The sequence below is a fragment of the Hyla sarda genome, chromosome 8 (assembly GCF_029499605.1).
Source record: "Hyla sarda isolate aHylSar1 chromosome 8, aHylSar1.hap1, whole genome shotgun sequence".
Taxonomy (NCBI): domain Eukaryota; kingdom Metazoa; phylum Chordata; class Amphibia; order Anura; family Hylidae; genus Hyla; species Hyla sarda.
The window spans coordinates 223,911,731-223,927,668 of NC_079196.1; the positions used below are offsets into that span (position 1 = coordinate 223,911,731).

Here is a 15,938-nt window from a genome sequence, read left to right on the forward strand (position 1 = left end):
CACGTCGTTACGCACGTACGCAATGACGAGGAAGGAGAGCGCCGGCCATACAGGGGATCCCTGAACGGAGAAGACACCGAGGAGGCAGGTAAGGTCCCTCCTGGTGTCCTGTAAGCACTAACCCGGCTATTCAGTCGGGCTGTTCGGGACCGCCGCGGTGAAATCGCGGCGGTCCCGAACAGCCCGACTGAACAGCCGGGTTAGTGTCACTTTCCCTTCAGACGCAGCGGTCAGCTTTGATCGCCGTGTCTGAAGGGTTAATACAGGGCATCACCGCGATCGGTGATTTCCTGTATTAGCCGCGGGTCCCGGCTGTTGATGGCCGCAGGGACCGCCGCGATGGGGGTGTATTCGCCGTATAAGACGCACCGACTTTTTCCCCCCAGTTTTGGGGAAGAAAAAGTGCGTCTTATACGGCGAAAAATACGGTATATAGTAATATATGTTTGCTGTAGTCTTGTGAAAAAGTTACCAAGACTCTTAAAATGATTTCTGTAAACACTGATACTGTATAAGTCTCTCACCTCTCTTCATGTAATACCATAGTGCTGGTAACGCACTTATCAGTAACGCTATCAAGACACCAATAATACCGAAGTGACATGACCTCTTACAAGCACCTGCAAGTACAAAGAGATAGAAAAGGAGATTTAAACCAAAGAAGCTCTACTGCAAAAAATCACAAACCCTCAATGACCATGAACAGCTGGAAGCTCTGGACATTGGCACACATGGAAGAAAGAGGAACCAGAGCAAATATCAATTTACACCCCCATTTTGGTACAGAGCTTTACCACCCAGGACAGAAGGGCTTTTTCCACAACCCTTGGGACATCCCCTTGTTTGATACGCTGGAGAAGGGAGTCCACAGATTCCCAACACAGACCCCCTGATCTGTTGCCCTACCACAGCCTCTATACCTTCTCCTCTTTGTCAACATGGCAGTGACAGATCCAAAGGGGGGGGGGGGGGGGCAACGAGCCAAAATGTATATTTTTTACTTTTGCCCGGCCCCCCTGCGGCAGCTGCAGCGCAGAAGCAGAAGACAGCTCTTAAAGGGGTTATCCAGTAAATACCTGGCAGACAGTAATGGAAATGCTTAGGAAGGATCTGCACTTGTCTTGACTATACTGTGAGATTACCATAACACTGTGGCTAGCTTTCTGTGAACTTGTATTTCCTGTTTTCTGTTTTCTTGTTTGCCTACAAATCCCATGATTCCATTTTCCTCCTTCCCACACATAAGCTACCCCCCCCCCATTGAAACTAAATGAGCTGCAGATCTGTGGTCTTCAATCAGGGTGCCTACAGCTGTTGCATTAGTTGCAAATTGTTCCCTTCACCCATTGAAACAGACAGGCTCCCTATCATCAGCTGACTAGTGAGTCAGGTCTCGACCACATTGCAAGCTGGGAAAAATTCAGAGACAGCAGTCATTTTATATGCTGTTAATAAATATTGGGGTGAAAATCACATAAGAATTGTGAGAAAACCCGTCACACACAGGTAAAGACACTATATTATGAACTACCCTAACTTTACAGCCCCTGTAGCATAGTCAAATAAAAAAAATTCACGGAATACCCCTTTAACCTAATGTGGGAGGAACTGCTGCCTACCCAATTTGGGGTAACTTCTGCCTACCTAATGTAGGGGACATCTGCTGCCTACCTAATGTAGGGGAACTGCTGCCTACCTTAAGTGTGGGGACTGCATCCTACCTAATGTGGGGTACTGCTGCTGCCTACCAAATGTGGAGCACATCTGCTGCTACCTAATGTGGGGGACATTTGCTGCCTACCCAATGTGGGGTAACTGCTGCCTACCTAATGTGGGGGACATCTACTGACTGCCTACCTATTGTGGGGGACTTTTGCTGCCTACCTAATGTGGGGAACTTCTTCCTACTAAATGTAGGGGAACTGCTGCTATGCTAATGTAGGGGAACTGCTGCCTACTTAATGTGGAGGACATCTGCTGCCTACCTAATGTGGTAAAACTGTTGCCTAATGTGGTGTAACTGCTGCCTACCTAATTTGAGGGACTTCTGCTGCCAAGCTAATGTTGGGGAACTGGTGCCTACCTAATGTGACGGACTTTGGCTGCCTACCTAATGTGGGGGAACTGCTGCCTACCTAATGTGTGTAAACTGCTGCCTACCTAATGTGGGGGACTTCTGCTGCCTACCTAATGTGAGGGACTTCTGCTGCCTACCTAATGTCGTAAAACTGTTGCCTAATGTGGTGTAACTGCTGCCTACCTAATTTGAGGGACTTCTGCTGCCAAGCTAATGTTGGGGAACTGGTGCCTACCTAATGTGACGAACTTTGGCTGCCTACCTAATGTGGGGGAACTGCTGCCTACCTAATGTGTGTAAACTGCTGCCTACCTAATGTGGGGGACTTCTGCTGCCTACCTAATGTGGGGGACATCTGCTGCCTACCTAATGTCGTAAAACTGCTGCCTAATGTGGTGTAACTGCTGCCTACCTAATTTGGGGGACTTCTTCTGCCAAGCTAATGTCTACTGCCTGCCTATTGTGGGGGACTTTTGCTGCCTACTTAATGTGGGGAACTTCTTCCTACTAAATGTAGGGGAACTGCTGCTTAGCTAATGTAGGGGAACTGCTGCCTACTTAATGTGGCGGACATCTGCTGCCTACCTAATGTGGTAAAACTGCTGCCTAATGTGGTGTAACTGCTGCCTACCTAATTTGGGGGACTTCTGCTGCCAAGCTAATTTTGGGGAACTGCTGCCTACCTAATGTGAGGGACTTTGGCTGCCTACCTAATGTGGGGGAACTGCTGCCTACCTAATGTGGCGGACATCTGCTGCCTACCTAATGTGGTAAAACTGCTGCCTAATGTGGTGTAACTGCTGCCTACCTAATTTGGGGGACTTCTGCTGCCAAGCTAATTTTGGGGAACTGCTTCCTACCTAATGTGAGGGACTTTGGCTGCCTACCTAATGCGGGGGAACTGCTGCCTACCTAATGTGTGTAAACTGCTGCCTACCTAATGTGGGGGACTTCTGCTGCCTACCTAATGTGGGGAAACTGCTGCCTACCTAATGTGGGGAAACTGCTGCTGCCTACCTAATGTGTGGAATCTGCTGCCTATCTAATGTGGGGGACTTCTGCTGCCTACTTAATGTAGGGGAACTGCTGCCTACCTAATGTGAAGGAACTCAGCTATCTACCTAATGTGGGGGTCTTCTGCTGCCTACCTAACGTGGGGGACTTCTGCTGCCTACCTAATGTGGGGGACTTCTGCTGCCTACCTAATGTGGGGGACTTATGCTGCCCACCTAATGTGGTGGACTTCTGCTGCCTACCTAATGTGGGGGAGATCTGATGCCTACCTAAAGTGGGGGACTTCTGCTGCCTACCTAATGTGGGGGACTTCTGCTGCCTACCTAATGTGGGGGAAGTTCTGCCTACCTAATGTGGGGGACATCTGCTGCCTACCTAATGTGGGGGACATCTGTTGCCTACTTAATGTGGGGGACATCTGCTGCCTTCCTAATGTAGGGGAACTGCTGCCTACCTAATGTGGGGGAACTTCTGCCTATCTAATGTGGGGGAACTGCTGCCTAATATGGGGGAACTGCTGCCTACCTAATGCAGGGGACATCTGCTGCCTATTTAATATGGGGGGCTTCTGCTGCCTACCTAATGTGGGGAACATCTGCTGCCTACCTAATGTAGGGGAACTGCTGCCTACCTAATGTGGGGGACTTCTGCTGCCTATCTAATGTGGGGGACTTCTGCTGCCCACCTAATGTCGTGGACTTCTGCTGCCTACCTAATGAGGGTAACTGCTGTCTGCCTAATGTGGGGGAAATATGCTTCCTACCTAAAGTGGGGGACTTCTACTGCCTACCTAATGTAGGGGAACTGCTGCCTACCTAATGTGGGGGACATCTCCTCCCTACCTAATGTGTGGGGCTTCTGCTGCCTTTCTAAAGTGGGGGGACATCTGCTGCCTACTTAATGTGGGGGGCTTCTGCTGCCTTCCTAATGTAGGGGAACTGCTGCCTACCTAATGTGGGGGACCTTCTGCCTACCTAATGTGCGGGAACTGCTGCCTACCTAATGCGGGGGACATCTGCTGCCTACTTAATATGGGGGGCTTCTGCCACCTACCTAATGAGGGGAACATCTGCTGCCTATCTAATGTGGGGGACATCTGCTGCCTACCTTATGTGGGGGAATTGCTGCCTACCAAATGTGGGGGACATCTGCTGCCTACATTATGTGGGGGGGGGTTATTGCTGCCTACCTAGTGTGGGAGAACTGCTGTCTACCTTAACTGGGGGGACTTCTGTCTACTTAATGTGAGTGACATCTGCTGCCTACCTAATGTAGAGGACTTCTGCTGTGCACCTAATGTGGGGGACTTCTGCTGCCCACCTAATGTGGGGGACTTCTGCTGCCCACCTAATGTGGGGGACTTCTGCTGCCCACCTAATGTGGGGGACTTCTGCTGCCCACCTAATGTGGGAGATTTCTGCTGTGACATCTGCTGCCTACCTAATGTAGAGGACTTCTGCTGTGTACCTAATGTGGGGGACTTCTGCTGCCCACCTAATGTGGGGGACTTCTGCTGCCCACCTAATGTGGGAGATTTCTGCTGTCTACCTAATGTGGGGGACTTCTGCTGCCTACCTAATGTGGTGGACTTCTGCTGCTCACCAAATGTTGCAGACTTCTGCTGCCTACCTAATGTGGGGGACTACTGCTGCCTACCAAACATGGGGAACTGCTGCGTAGCTAATGACTTCTGCTGCCTACCTAATGTGGGGGCTTATGTGTCCAATGCAGTCTCCTTTTCACTGTACAATATCAGAAAATACTAAGCTTTGACCTGTTTACCTGTCAACTATGGATGGCATAAGAGCTGGTAAGTAATGGCATATGACCATCATCCAGGTCATTTGTATCATATGGTGACCACTGGAGATTAATCTACACGAAATGCAGTATAAAATTTTACATTTCAGAAATAAACCAGACACTATAGTAATTGTGTTATTAGACTTACGCTCCACTTTTACTTCCTTTGTCGTAGTTACAGGACTGTTTAATGTCTCATGTTGGACCTCACAGGAGATCTGAGATGGTGGGTTGTTTCCTTCATTCTGAATACGGTAAAAAATCTCTTTGTTGAAATATCCATTGTTATTTGACAGGGTAGAATCGATTCTCTTCCCATCCAACAACCAGTCCATTGTCACTTCTTTTGGGAAATAATTTGTTGCTTCACACATGTAAATCTGGTCATTACCATCGGTTGTCTTGGAAGCCTTCATATTGACGGTGGGGGCAGCTAGAGAGAGAATTTATTGGTTACTTTATAGCAAGCAACAGAAATTCGTCTGTTAAAGGATCAGACCAATGATTTATTTTGTAACGAAGACCATTATATGTGGTAGACATGAATAAATATAAGAAGGGCATGAGCAGCAATAAGACATTGGAGAAAGTCATGAAGAAATCATAGAAAAGCTTAAATGGGCACTGTCACCAACTTTAGTTTTTGATATGTTGTAGTACTTATGTACTACAACATATCTCTAATATACTTTTATTATTTTTTTTTTCATTAAAAAGGTTTAATTTACATTTAAAAACCGGCTACTGAAAAAGGACTGATTTTGGAGTTGCAATCAGTCCTTTTTCAGTTAGGCTGCACTTGCTCCCTGCCTGTCAATCAGACAGGTGGGAGCGAGAGCATTGGCTCCCTGGCCACTGGCTGGGAGGCCACTCCTCCCGCACATCGCCACCACCGCCTCGTTGCCGCCGCTGTCCCTGCACGCCCGCTGCCAGACTCTGCAGTAACTGCAAGTGTAATGAGGGAACGGGGTATGCGGGCGGGGGGGGGGGGGGGGTGAGAGGAGGGAACGGGCTAGTGCCATAGCGGGGGGGGGGGGGGGGGAACGGGCTAGCAAAAATAAAAAAAAATAGGATAGTGGGAGCTACCCTTTAAAGGGGTATTCCATACCTAGACATCTTATCCCCTATCCAAAGAATAGGGGATACAATGTCTGTTCACTGGGACCCCTACGATCTCCCTGCTGCACCCGGCATTCGTTCAGAGCATTGGGTGCAGCGCAGGAGGCTCGTGATGTCACGGCCAAGTCCCCTCAATGCAAGTCTATGGGAGGAAGTGTGACGGACATCACGCCCCCTCCCATAGACTTGCATTGAGGGGACGTGGCCGTGACATCACAAGCCTCCACCCCGCATTGTCAGTCATCCGGCACGGAGCGAAGTTTGCTACATGTACCGGATTTTTGGGATTCCGCAGTCAAGATCGTGGAGGTCCCCAGTGGCAGGACCCCCGCGATCAGACATCTTATCCCCCCATCCTTTGGATAGGGGATAAGATGTCTAGGGGCGGAGTACCCCTTTAAAGATGACTGGACAATCTGGAGTAGCATTATGTATGTGGTCACCAGAGATCACAGAGTTTTTAAAGGAGGCACTAAACCAATGTAAAGTGATACCAACTAGAATTAGAAAGTGTTGTGTAGTTGATAATGATCTGGGTAGACGCCACCATTTTAACACCTCTCTGAATGCTTTGTGAATGTTAGAGGTAACCTGAGGTCATCATGGGATATCTAACATTTTTGTCTTCGAAAACTGAAATATACTGGAAGGAACCACCACCTAATAAATACAGACTTACCTGCAGATTATGAATCTGTATCTGATCCTACAGACATTGACTACAGAGTATTTTTTTTTGCAAATACCCTGTTTGAGTATGGCTGGGTTCACAACGCGTTTTTCAAGTACGTTTCCCGTATAAGTTTTCACTATTGGAAACGTATGGAACCGTATTGAAAACCGTATACACAGACAAATAATTGAAAACCATATGCACCCGGATGCATCCGGTTGCGTACGGTTTGCTTGCAATACGTTTTTTTCGCGTACTCAAGACAGTGGTTGACCACGGTTTTGTCTCTGGTTTAAAAACGGTGCTGCAACTACATACGTTTTTTTTTTTTACATGGTTGTCAATGGGAAACGCACATGTATGCGGTTCCATATGGGAAACCGTTTACGGTTTTTACTTTGCACATGCGCATTTGCATCGTAAAGTTCCCACCCAACACCCCTCCCATGAAAAATGGACAACAGTTTCAAAATGTAGTTTTTTTTATAAGAACGGACGGAACCGTATGCACTTTTAAAAACAGGATACAGTTTAAAAACGCATACGGTTTACTTTGTACCATACAGTTCCATCCATTTTTTAGCCATATGGTTTTATTTAGAAAAACTGATAGAAAACAGTATGGCAAAAACGTGGTGTGAACCCAGCCTATCTCTGGTGTCAGTCAAGGAATGACCACTCATCTACACCTATGAGTCCTCCAGAATATGTGGTATCTTGCTTCGTGTCCTATGAGCTTAAGCGAGATTTTCAAGACTCTTAAGAACAACAAATCAGGCGGTTGTGTTCAGGGTGTGCTTTAAAATGTAACTTTTATTCGGGTTTATGTTAAAAAAAACACCAAAAATTTTTTGGGGTGTTTTTTTTTTAACATAAACCCAAATAAAAGTTACATTTTAAAGCACACCCTGAACACAACCCCCTGATTTGTTGTTCTTAAGATTTAAGATTTATGCTGGGTGGTCTATTTAATTTGTGGCCTTGATGTGGAGCCCTATAATACCCACGCCCTTAAGTTTTGTATGAATTTTCAAGACAATATATGGGATATACAATGAATTGTTCTGCCAGGTTGAACTCACCTCCATACTGCACAATGTAAAAATCCTTGATGGGCTCTTGAAGATATTTATGTTCCACCTGACAAGTAATTTTTGGTTTCCCCTGTTCCTCCAGAAATGTAACATTTACCGAGCTGATCCTCGTAAACGTGTTATCTACATTCGTCCTGTCATCCTGGGCCGCCAAACCACTTAGGGTCTGACCATTCTTGAGCCAAGTCACCTTCATATCTTTCGGGAAGAAGTTTGTGACAGAACATTGGAGAAGACTTGTCACACCACTCAGGATTGCTTTCTTTTGAATCTGGACCTCTGGAACAGCTGATATAGAACAAAAATAGGATAAAAAATACATTATATTCTGCACAGGATTATGGTTACAGATATGTTCCATGTCACATGTTTAACAAACTCCCTACATGAGATGTCACATTATTCTAACTTGCCTAGAAAATTATCTATAGATTTACCATTGAAAACTGTTGGAAATTTTTTGTTTATTATTCAAATTTTGATCATATTGGAATTCTTTACTAAAACATTAAAACAACTAAAGGAAAATGAATGACTAAAATGTTGCTGAGATAGTTAAAAGTTGAAGCATTTAGAAAATCTTATCAAGGCCGAATGGAATGTTATCAGGGAAAGTATAAAAGATGGCCAAAGACCGGCAACTATCGCTCTTGATCTCTCCATCGACATAAACATCTGGATCAGCCAAGTCTTCATTTTCCTGGGGGTGGGAGGTGGGGTAAGTCACTGTTTGGAGACTTATCTCCCTTAGAGCAAAAGTTCTCTCCCGTGACATTACATCGGGTGCCCAATACACATTGGACAGATGGCCTGTCTTGATGAAATTGGATGGATTTTTTTTTATGTGTTTTCCACCGGAGTACCCCTTTAAGACCTGTATACTAAAGGCTGGCAAACAATTTTTTTTTAAATCAACTGGTGCCAGAAAGGTAAAACAGATGAATAAATTACTTCTATTAAAAAGCTTAATCCTTCCAGTACTTATTAGCTGCTGTATGCTCCACAGGAAGTTATTTTCTGTCTGACCACAATGCTCTCTGCTGACACCTCTGTCTGCGTCAGGAACTGTCCAGAGCAGGAGCAAATCCCCATAGCAAACCTCTCCTGCTCTGGACAGTTCCTGACATGGACAGAGGTGTCAACAGAGAGCACTGTGGTCAGACAGAAAAGAAATTCAAAAAGAAACAAACTTCCTGTGGAGCATACAGCAGCTGATAAGTACTGGCAGGATTAAGATTTTTATATATGTGATGAGTCCCCTCAGCCAGAGTCCCTCCATGCTAGTAGGGCTCTCCTTGAGAGCTAACCTCTAGTCACCTTTCAATAATGTGTATAAATGTATATATTTACATATTTTATTAAGGTATATCTATGTATAGGACCTTTAGGGGTCATGTGTCTTTAAATAAAATGTGTTATGCTTTGGTTTAAGGACCTTTGGGTCATGTGACATACCCATAGTCCCTTGGGTCAGGACTGACAGGTTTGCAGAACCAATGAGCTTTGTACCTGCCCCTCCATATATAAGGGGCTGCTGCCACTTAATTCTCTCTCTTTCCTGTGGGATAAGAAAGCAAGCACATCTATATCATCTAGGCCTGAAGCCTATTCTTCAGCAGCCACTAAAACTTTAGTTTTAGAGTTAATCCAGCTAAAAAATACAAATCCTGTGTGACTACTGAACTCAAATTACCCCTAAATTCAGTAGCACAGTGGCTACCAAAATCTAAGCTCATTCATCTCAAAAGTCCCAGCAAACCTGTGAGTAGCCTGTACCACGGTCCTCTTACAAAAGAATGTCTTGTTATCTGCAGTTGCATAAAATATGCAGTAAAGTTTATTCTGGTTTTCATCAACTTCTGCTGTGGACATTCATTTATTTCTCCCTATCGTTTATGGGACGGGTGGCGGTAGGACTATTGCAGTGAGGAAAATCTCACCCTGGCGTCACGACAATTAAGGGTTAATCCTATACCCTACACTACCACTCTGCAACACCCCAGACACCAATACCCCTCCAGGCTACCACATATAGAAGTAATTTACAAATCTGTTTAGCTTTTGTGGCACCAGATGATTAACTCGACTAACCCTTTAAGGTGGTCATGCACTTTGGATAGTTGTTGGCCTTCATCTATTCCTCATGATCATCCTCATATACATACATGATCCGCTTGGCCCAATGTGCATGGATTATTATTGGGAAGAAGGGAGTAAGCTGTAGCCAAATACCTCTTATCGCCCCCGAAAACAAAAGGATCGGGCATGTGGAGATCCAACAGCCTGATCCTTTTTTCCTCTAACATCACCTATTGGAGCTAAATAGGGACATCCCCATTTGGAGGTGTAAAGGGAGGCAATTGTTTTTTCCAGTTCATTCACAGTTACTGGTTCGTCCAGTGCATCTTGATGTAAACTGTAAAAACGAACCTACTTTTGAGCTATAACCTGTGGATCAGTGATAGAATCATCTACATTATGTTATTTACTGTTCTGCATACTTAGGGAGGTGTCGAGTCCATCTGAGTAACATGGCTACAATGGATACACAATGGTCCCCATTTTGTAAAACCTTTGACAGATAAGAAATTCTTTTACTGAGCCTTATTTTTAGGTAATTGAAACAGACCTGGTTTTAGCCAGAAAGAAGCAACTATATTTACAATTCACTGCAATGCTTACTCTGCCAGAACATTTATTTAGGCAAGTGTATTCTGCAAGCAAGTGTAAGATGTATGAAGGTCAGGTGTACCATACAAGGTCAGGTTAAGGTTCACACATGTATTGTATTATGGACCATCACCTGCCCAATACCATCCCTACAGTGATCATGGTGGGGGCAGCATCATGTCTGGGGAAACCAGGTACTGCCCATCACCTGCCCAATACCATCCCTACAGTGATCATGGTGGGGGCAGCACCATGTCTGGGGGAAACCAGGTACTGCCCATCACCTGCCCAATACCATCTCTACAGTGATCATGGTGGGGGCAGCATCATGTCTGGAGGAAACCAGGCACTGCCCATCACCTGCCCAATACCATCCCTACAGTGATCATGGTGGGGGCAGCACCATGTCTGGAGGAAACCAGGCACTGCCCATCACCTGCCCAATACCATCTCTACAGTGATCATGGTGGGGGCAGCATCATGTCTGGGGGAAACCAGGCACTGCCCATCACCTGCCCAATACCATCCCTACAGTGATCATGGTGGGGGCAGCATCATGTCTGGAGGAAACCAGGCACTGCCCATCACCTGCCCAATACCATCCCTACAGTGATCATGGTGGGGGCAGCATCATGTCTGGGGGAAACCAGGCACTGCCCATCACCTGCCCAATATCATCCCTACAGTGATCATGGTGGGGGGCAGCATCATGTCTGGAGGAAACCAGGTACTGCCCATTACCTGCCCAATACCATTCCTACAGTGATCATGGTGGGGGCAGCATCATGTCTGGGGGAAACCAGGCACTGCCCATCACCTGCCCAATACCATCCCTACAGTGATCATGGTGGGGGCAGCATCATGTCTGGAGGAAACCAGGTACTGCCCATCACCGGCCCAATACCATCCCTACAGTGATCATGGTGGGGGCAGCATCATGTCTGGGGGAAACCAGGCACTGCCCATCACCTGCCCAATAACATCCCTACAGTGATCATGGTGGGGGAGCATCATGTCTGGGGGAAACCAGGCACTGCCCATCACCTGCCCAATACCATCCCTACAGTGATCATGGTGGGGGCAGCATCATGTCTGGGGGAAACCAGGCACTGCCCATTACCTACCAATACCATCCCTACAGTGATCATGGTGGGGGGCAGCATCATGTCTGGGGGAAACCAGGCACTGCCCATCACCTGCCCAATACCATCCCTACAGTGATCATGGTGGGGACAGCATCATGTCTGGGGGAAACCAGGCACTGCCAATCACCTGCCCAATACCATCCCTACAGTGATCATGGTGGGGGCAGCATCATGTCTGGGGGAAACCAGGTACTGCCCATCACCTGCCCAATACCATCCCTACAGTGATCATGGTGGGGGCAGCATCATGTCTGGAGGAAACCAGGTACTGCCCATCACCTGTCCAATACCATCCCTACAGTGATCATGGTGGGGGCAGCATCATGTCTGGAGGAAACCAGGTACTGCCCATCACCTGCCCAATACCATCTCTACAGTGATCATGGTGGGGGCAGCATCATGTCTGGGGGAAACCAGGTACTGCCCATCACCTGCCCAATACCATCCCTACAGTGATCATGGTGGGGGCAGCATCATGTCTGGAGGAAACCAGGCACTGCCCATCACCTGCCCAATACCATCCCTACAGTGATCATGGTGGGGGCAGCATCATGTCTAGAGGAAACCAGGTACTGCCCATCACCTGCCCAATACCATCCCCACAGTGATCATGGTGGGGGCAGCATCATGTCTGGAGGAAACCAGGTACTGCCCATCACCTGCCCAATACCATCCCTACAGTGATCATGGTGGGGGCAGCATCATGTCTGGGGGAAACCAGGCACTGCCCATCACCTGCCCAATACCATCCCTACAGTGATCATGGTGGGGGCAGCATCATGTCTGGAGGAAACCAGGTAGTGCCCATCACCTGCCCAATACCATCCCTACAGTGATCATGGTGGGGGGCAGCATCATGTCTGGGGGAAACCACATCAACTGCCCAATACCATGGCTGGGTTGGGGAATCTTCAGTGGTTGGTAAACTAATAAGGGTTGGGGGAAAATAAAGTTCCTCAAATGGAAATCCATAGAAACACTTAACTCTGTGTCCCTCTGATTATACTCAAACGCAGAGAGTTTATTTCTCACATATTCTGTAGGAATCACTGCCACACAGGGCTCTACACTTAACATTCTGATTGCATTAGGGCTTTTTAACCCAGATGTTGTGTGTGGGGCCCTGAAAACATATAGATAATTCAGAAGCGGCCCCCATTAGACGTACATACTCAGCTTATAATGCACTTACCAAGAATATCTAACTGGATTTCCTGCACCTGGGAGTTTGGACTGTAGACCACCGTGCACTTGTATGCGCCCTGATGAGAGACGGTCACATTGCGGATGGTCAGAGAGGCATCCCCCTGTGTGATCGTCTGCTCATTCATGGTATATTCTGGAGCTGACCACGTTGCCTTACTGTCGTGTCTTGCAATCTCCTTTTCTCCAAAGTGCCAGAAGGTGGCCAAGAACTGAGGGTTTATTGGAGGTTTGTCCACTTTGAAAGTGCACGACAGAATAACATCACTGTGAACTATCCCGACTTGTGAAGGAGAAACAGTGACCTCAAGTGCAGAACCTGTAAGAATAAAGAGAAGATTAACCCCTTAAGGACTCAGCCCATTTGGGCCTTAAGGACGCAGACAATTTTATTTTCACGTTTTCATTTTTTCCTCCTCGCCTTCAAAAAATCATAACTCTTTTATATTTTCATCCACAGACTAGTATGCAGGCTTGTTTTTTGCGCGACCAGTTGTCCGTTGTAATGTCATCACTCACTTTACCATAAAATGTATGGCGCAACCAAAAAAATACTATTTGTGTGGGGAAATTAAAAAGAAAACCGCAATTTTGCTAACTTTAGAAGGTTTTGTTTTCACGCCGTATAATTTACGGTAAAAATGACATGATTTCTTTATTCTTTGGGTCAATACGATTAAAATGATACCCCTGGCTTGATACTTTTCCCTTACTGTTGCGCTTAAAAAAAATCGCAAACTTTTCAACCAAATTAGTATGTTTAAAATCGCCCTATTTTGAAGACCTATAACTTTTTCATTTTTCCGTATAAGCGGCGGTATGAGGGCTCATTTTTTGTGCCGTGATCTGTACTTTTTATTAAAACCATATTTGCTTATATAAAACTTTTAATCCATTTTTTATTAAATTTTTTGGGAATAAAATGTTATAAAAAAGCAGCTATTTTGGACTTTTTTTTTTTTACGTTCACCATACGGTACCATTAACATTTTATATTAATAGTTCAGATATTTACGCACGCGGTGATACCAAATATGTATATAAAATATTTTTTTAACACTTTTTGGGGGTGAAATAGGGAAAATTGGGTAATTTACGTTTTTATTGGGGGAGGGGGTTTTTCAAATTTTTTTTACTTTATTTTTTTTTACTTTTTTTACTTTTATTTTTACACTTTAATAGTCCCCATAGGGAACTATTTATTGCAATCATTCGACTGCTAATCCTGTTCAGTGCTATGTATAGGACATAGCACTGATCAGCGTTATCGGTCATCTTCTGCTCTGGTCTGCGGGAAGGCAGATCAGAGCAGAAGACGCCGGTAAGGCAGCGGAGGCAGGTGAGGGGACCTCCGTCTGCCGTGCTGGATGATCGGATCGCCGTGGCAGCACTGCGGGCGATCTGATCATCCATTTTAATGACCGCGATGCTGCAGATGCCGTGATCTGTATTGATCACGGCATCTGAGGGGTTAATGGCGGACATCCGCGGGACCTGCCGCTCTGATCCGGGCATTGCTCCGATGCTCGCGTTTATACTTAGTACGTAAATGTACGTCCTGGTGCGTTAAGTACCACCTCACCAGGACGTACATTTACATCCTGCGTCGTTAAGGGGTTAAAGGGGTACTCCAGTGGAAACCTTTTTTTTTTTTTTTTTAATCAACTGGTGCCAAAGTTAAACAGATTTGTAAATTACTTCTCTTAAAAAATCTTAATCCTTCCAGTACTTATTAGCTGCTGAATACTACAGAGGAAATTATTTTCTTTTTGGAACACAGAGCTCTCTGCTGACATCATGAACCACAGTGCTCTCTGCTGACATCTCTGTCCATTTTAAGAACTGTCCAGAGTAGGAGAAAATCCCCATAGAAAACATATGCTGCTCTGGACAGTTCCTAAAATGGACAGAGATGTCAGCAGAGAGCTCTGTGTTCCAAAAAGAAAAGAATTTCCTCTGTAGTATTCAGCAGCTAATAAGTACTGGAAGGATTAAGATTTTTTAATATAAATAATTTACAAATCTGTTTAACTTTCTGGCACCAGTTAGTTTAAAAAAAAAAAAAAAGGTTTCCACCGGAGTACCCCTTTAAAGGGATTTTCCAACTTCAGTGTGTTTGCGGGTTTTATATCCCTCTAGGAAGCATAGACGTTGCATATATGTTTATATGTTTTGATCAAAAAAAGTGCGAAGAGCCTCCATAATTTGACCAAAAGTGCTGCTGCAACCTTTTATTTGTATACTTTGTATTTGCCGCAGCAGCGTGCACCCGTGTGTTAGGTAGTTGTACTGGCTGTCCGAGCATGCTGGATGCTGTAGTTTTGCAACAGCTGCAGGGACAATATTTGGAAAACATTGATGTATAGTGATGTAACCTCAATAACATCTGTGAGATGTCTGCATGGACGTAATGTTACGGGGCAATCTACCGTATATACTCGAGTATAAGCCCAGTTTTTCGTGCTGAAAACGCCCCCCTCGGCTTATACTCGAGTGAACTCTCCGCCTGTCAATCCCTTCATCAGTGGTCTCCAACCTGCGGACCTCCAGAGGTTGCAAAACTACAACTCCCAGCATGCCCGGACAGCCATCGGCTGTCCGGGCATGCTGGGTGTTGTAGTTTTGAAACCTCTGGAGGTCCGCAGGTTGAAGACCACTGATGAAGTGATTGACAGGGGGTGATGATGAAGGGGGGGGTGGATGATGACGAAGGCCGCAGTGGTCTTCAACCTGCGGACCTCCAGAGGTTTCAAAACTACAACTCCCAGCATTCCTGGACAGCTGATGGCTGTCCGGGCATGCTGGGAGTTGTAGTTTTGCAACTTCTGGAGGTCCGCAGGTTGAAGACCACTGATGAAGGGATTGACAGGCGGTGATGATGAAGGGGGGGGATGATAACAGGGGTCTGGATGATGACAGGGGGGGGGATGATGTATTTCCCTCCCTAGGCTTATAGTCGAGTCAATAACTTTTCCTGGGTTTTTGGGGTAAAATTAGGGGCCTCGGCTTATATTCGGGTCGGCTTATACTCGAGTATATACGATAACTCTAATATTCACACTGCAACTAGAATTGTATAAAATATTGTAGCAAAAAACGTTTTTGTACAGAGCATATAGAAATGATATGTTTAAAGGGGT

The 15,938-nt window shown here is 45.8% G+C and overlaps 1 protein-coding gene across 1 annotated transcript in view; it reads right to left on the reverse strand.

Annotated features, from left to right (window-relative positions):
- LOC130283841 (uncharacterized) overlaps positions 1 to 15,938 on the reverse strand; it is a 113,176-nt gene that overhangs the window by 70,329 nt on the left and 26,909 nt on the right. Inside the window, exons 3-6 of the mRNA XM_056533414.1 lie at positions 12,788 to 13,117; positions 7,769 to 8,068; positions 5,043 to 5,327; positions 525 to 620 (exon numbers count right to left, since the gene is read on the reverse strand). Of these exons, the coding sequence (XP_056389389.1) occupies positions 525 to 620; positions 5,043 to 5,327; positions 7,769 to 8,068; positions 12,788 to 13,117 (1,011 nt within the window). The remainder of the gene's footprint in view (positions 1 to 524; positions 621 to 5,042; positions 5,328 to 7,768; positions 8,069 to 12,787; positions 13,118 to 15,938) is intronic.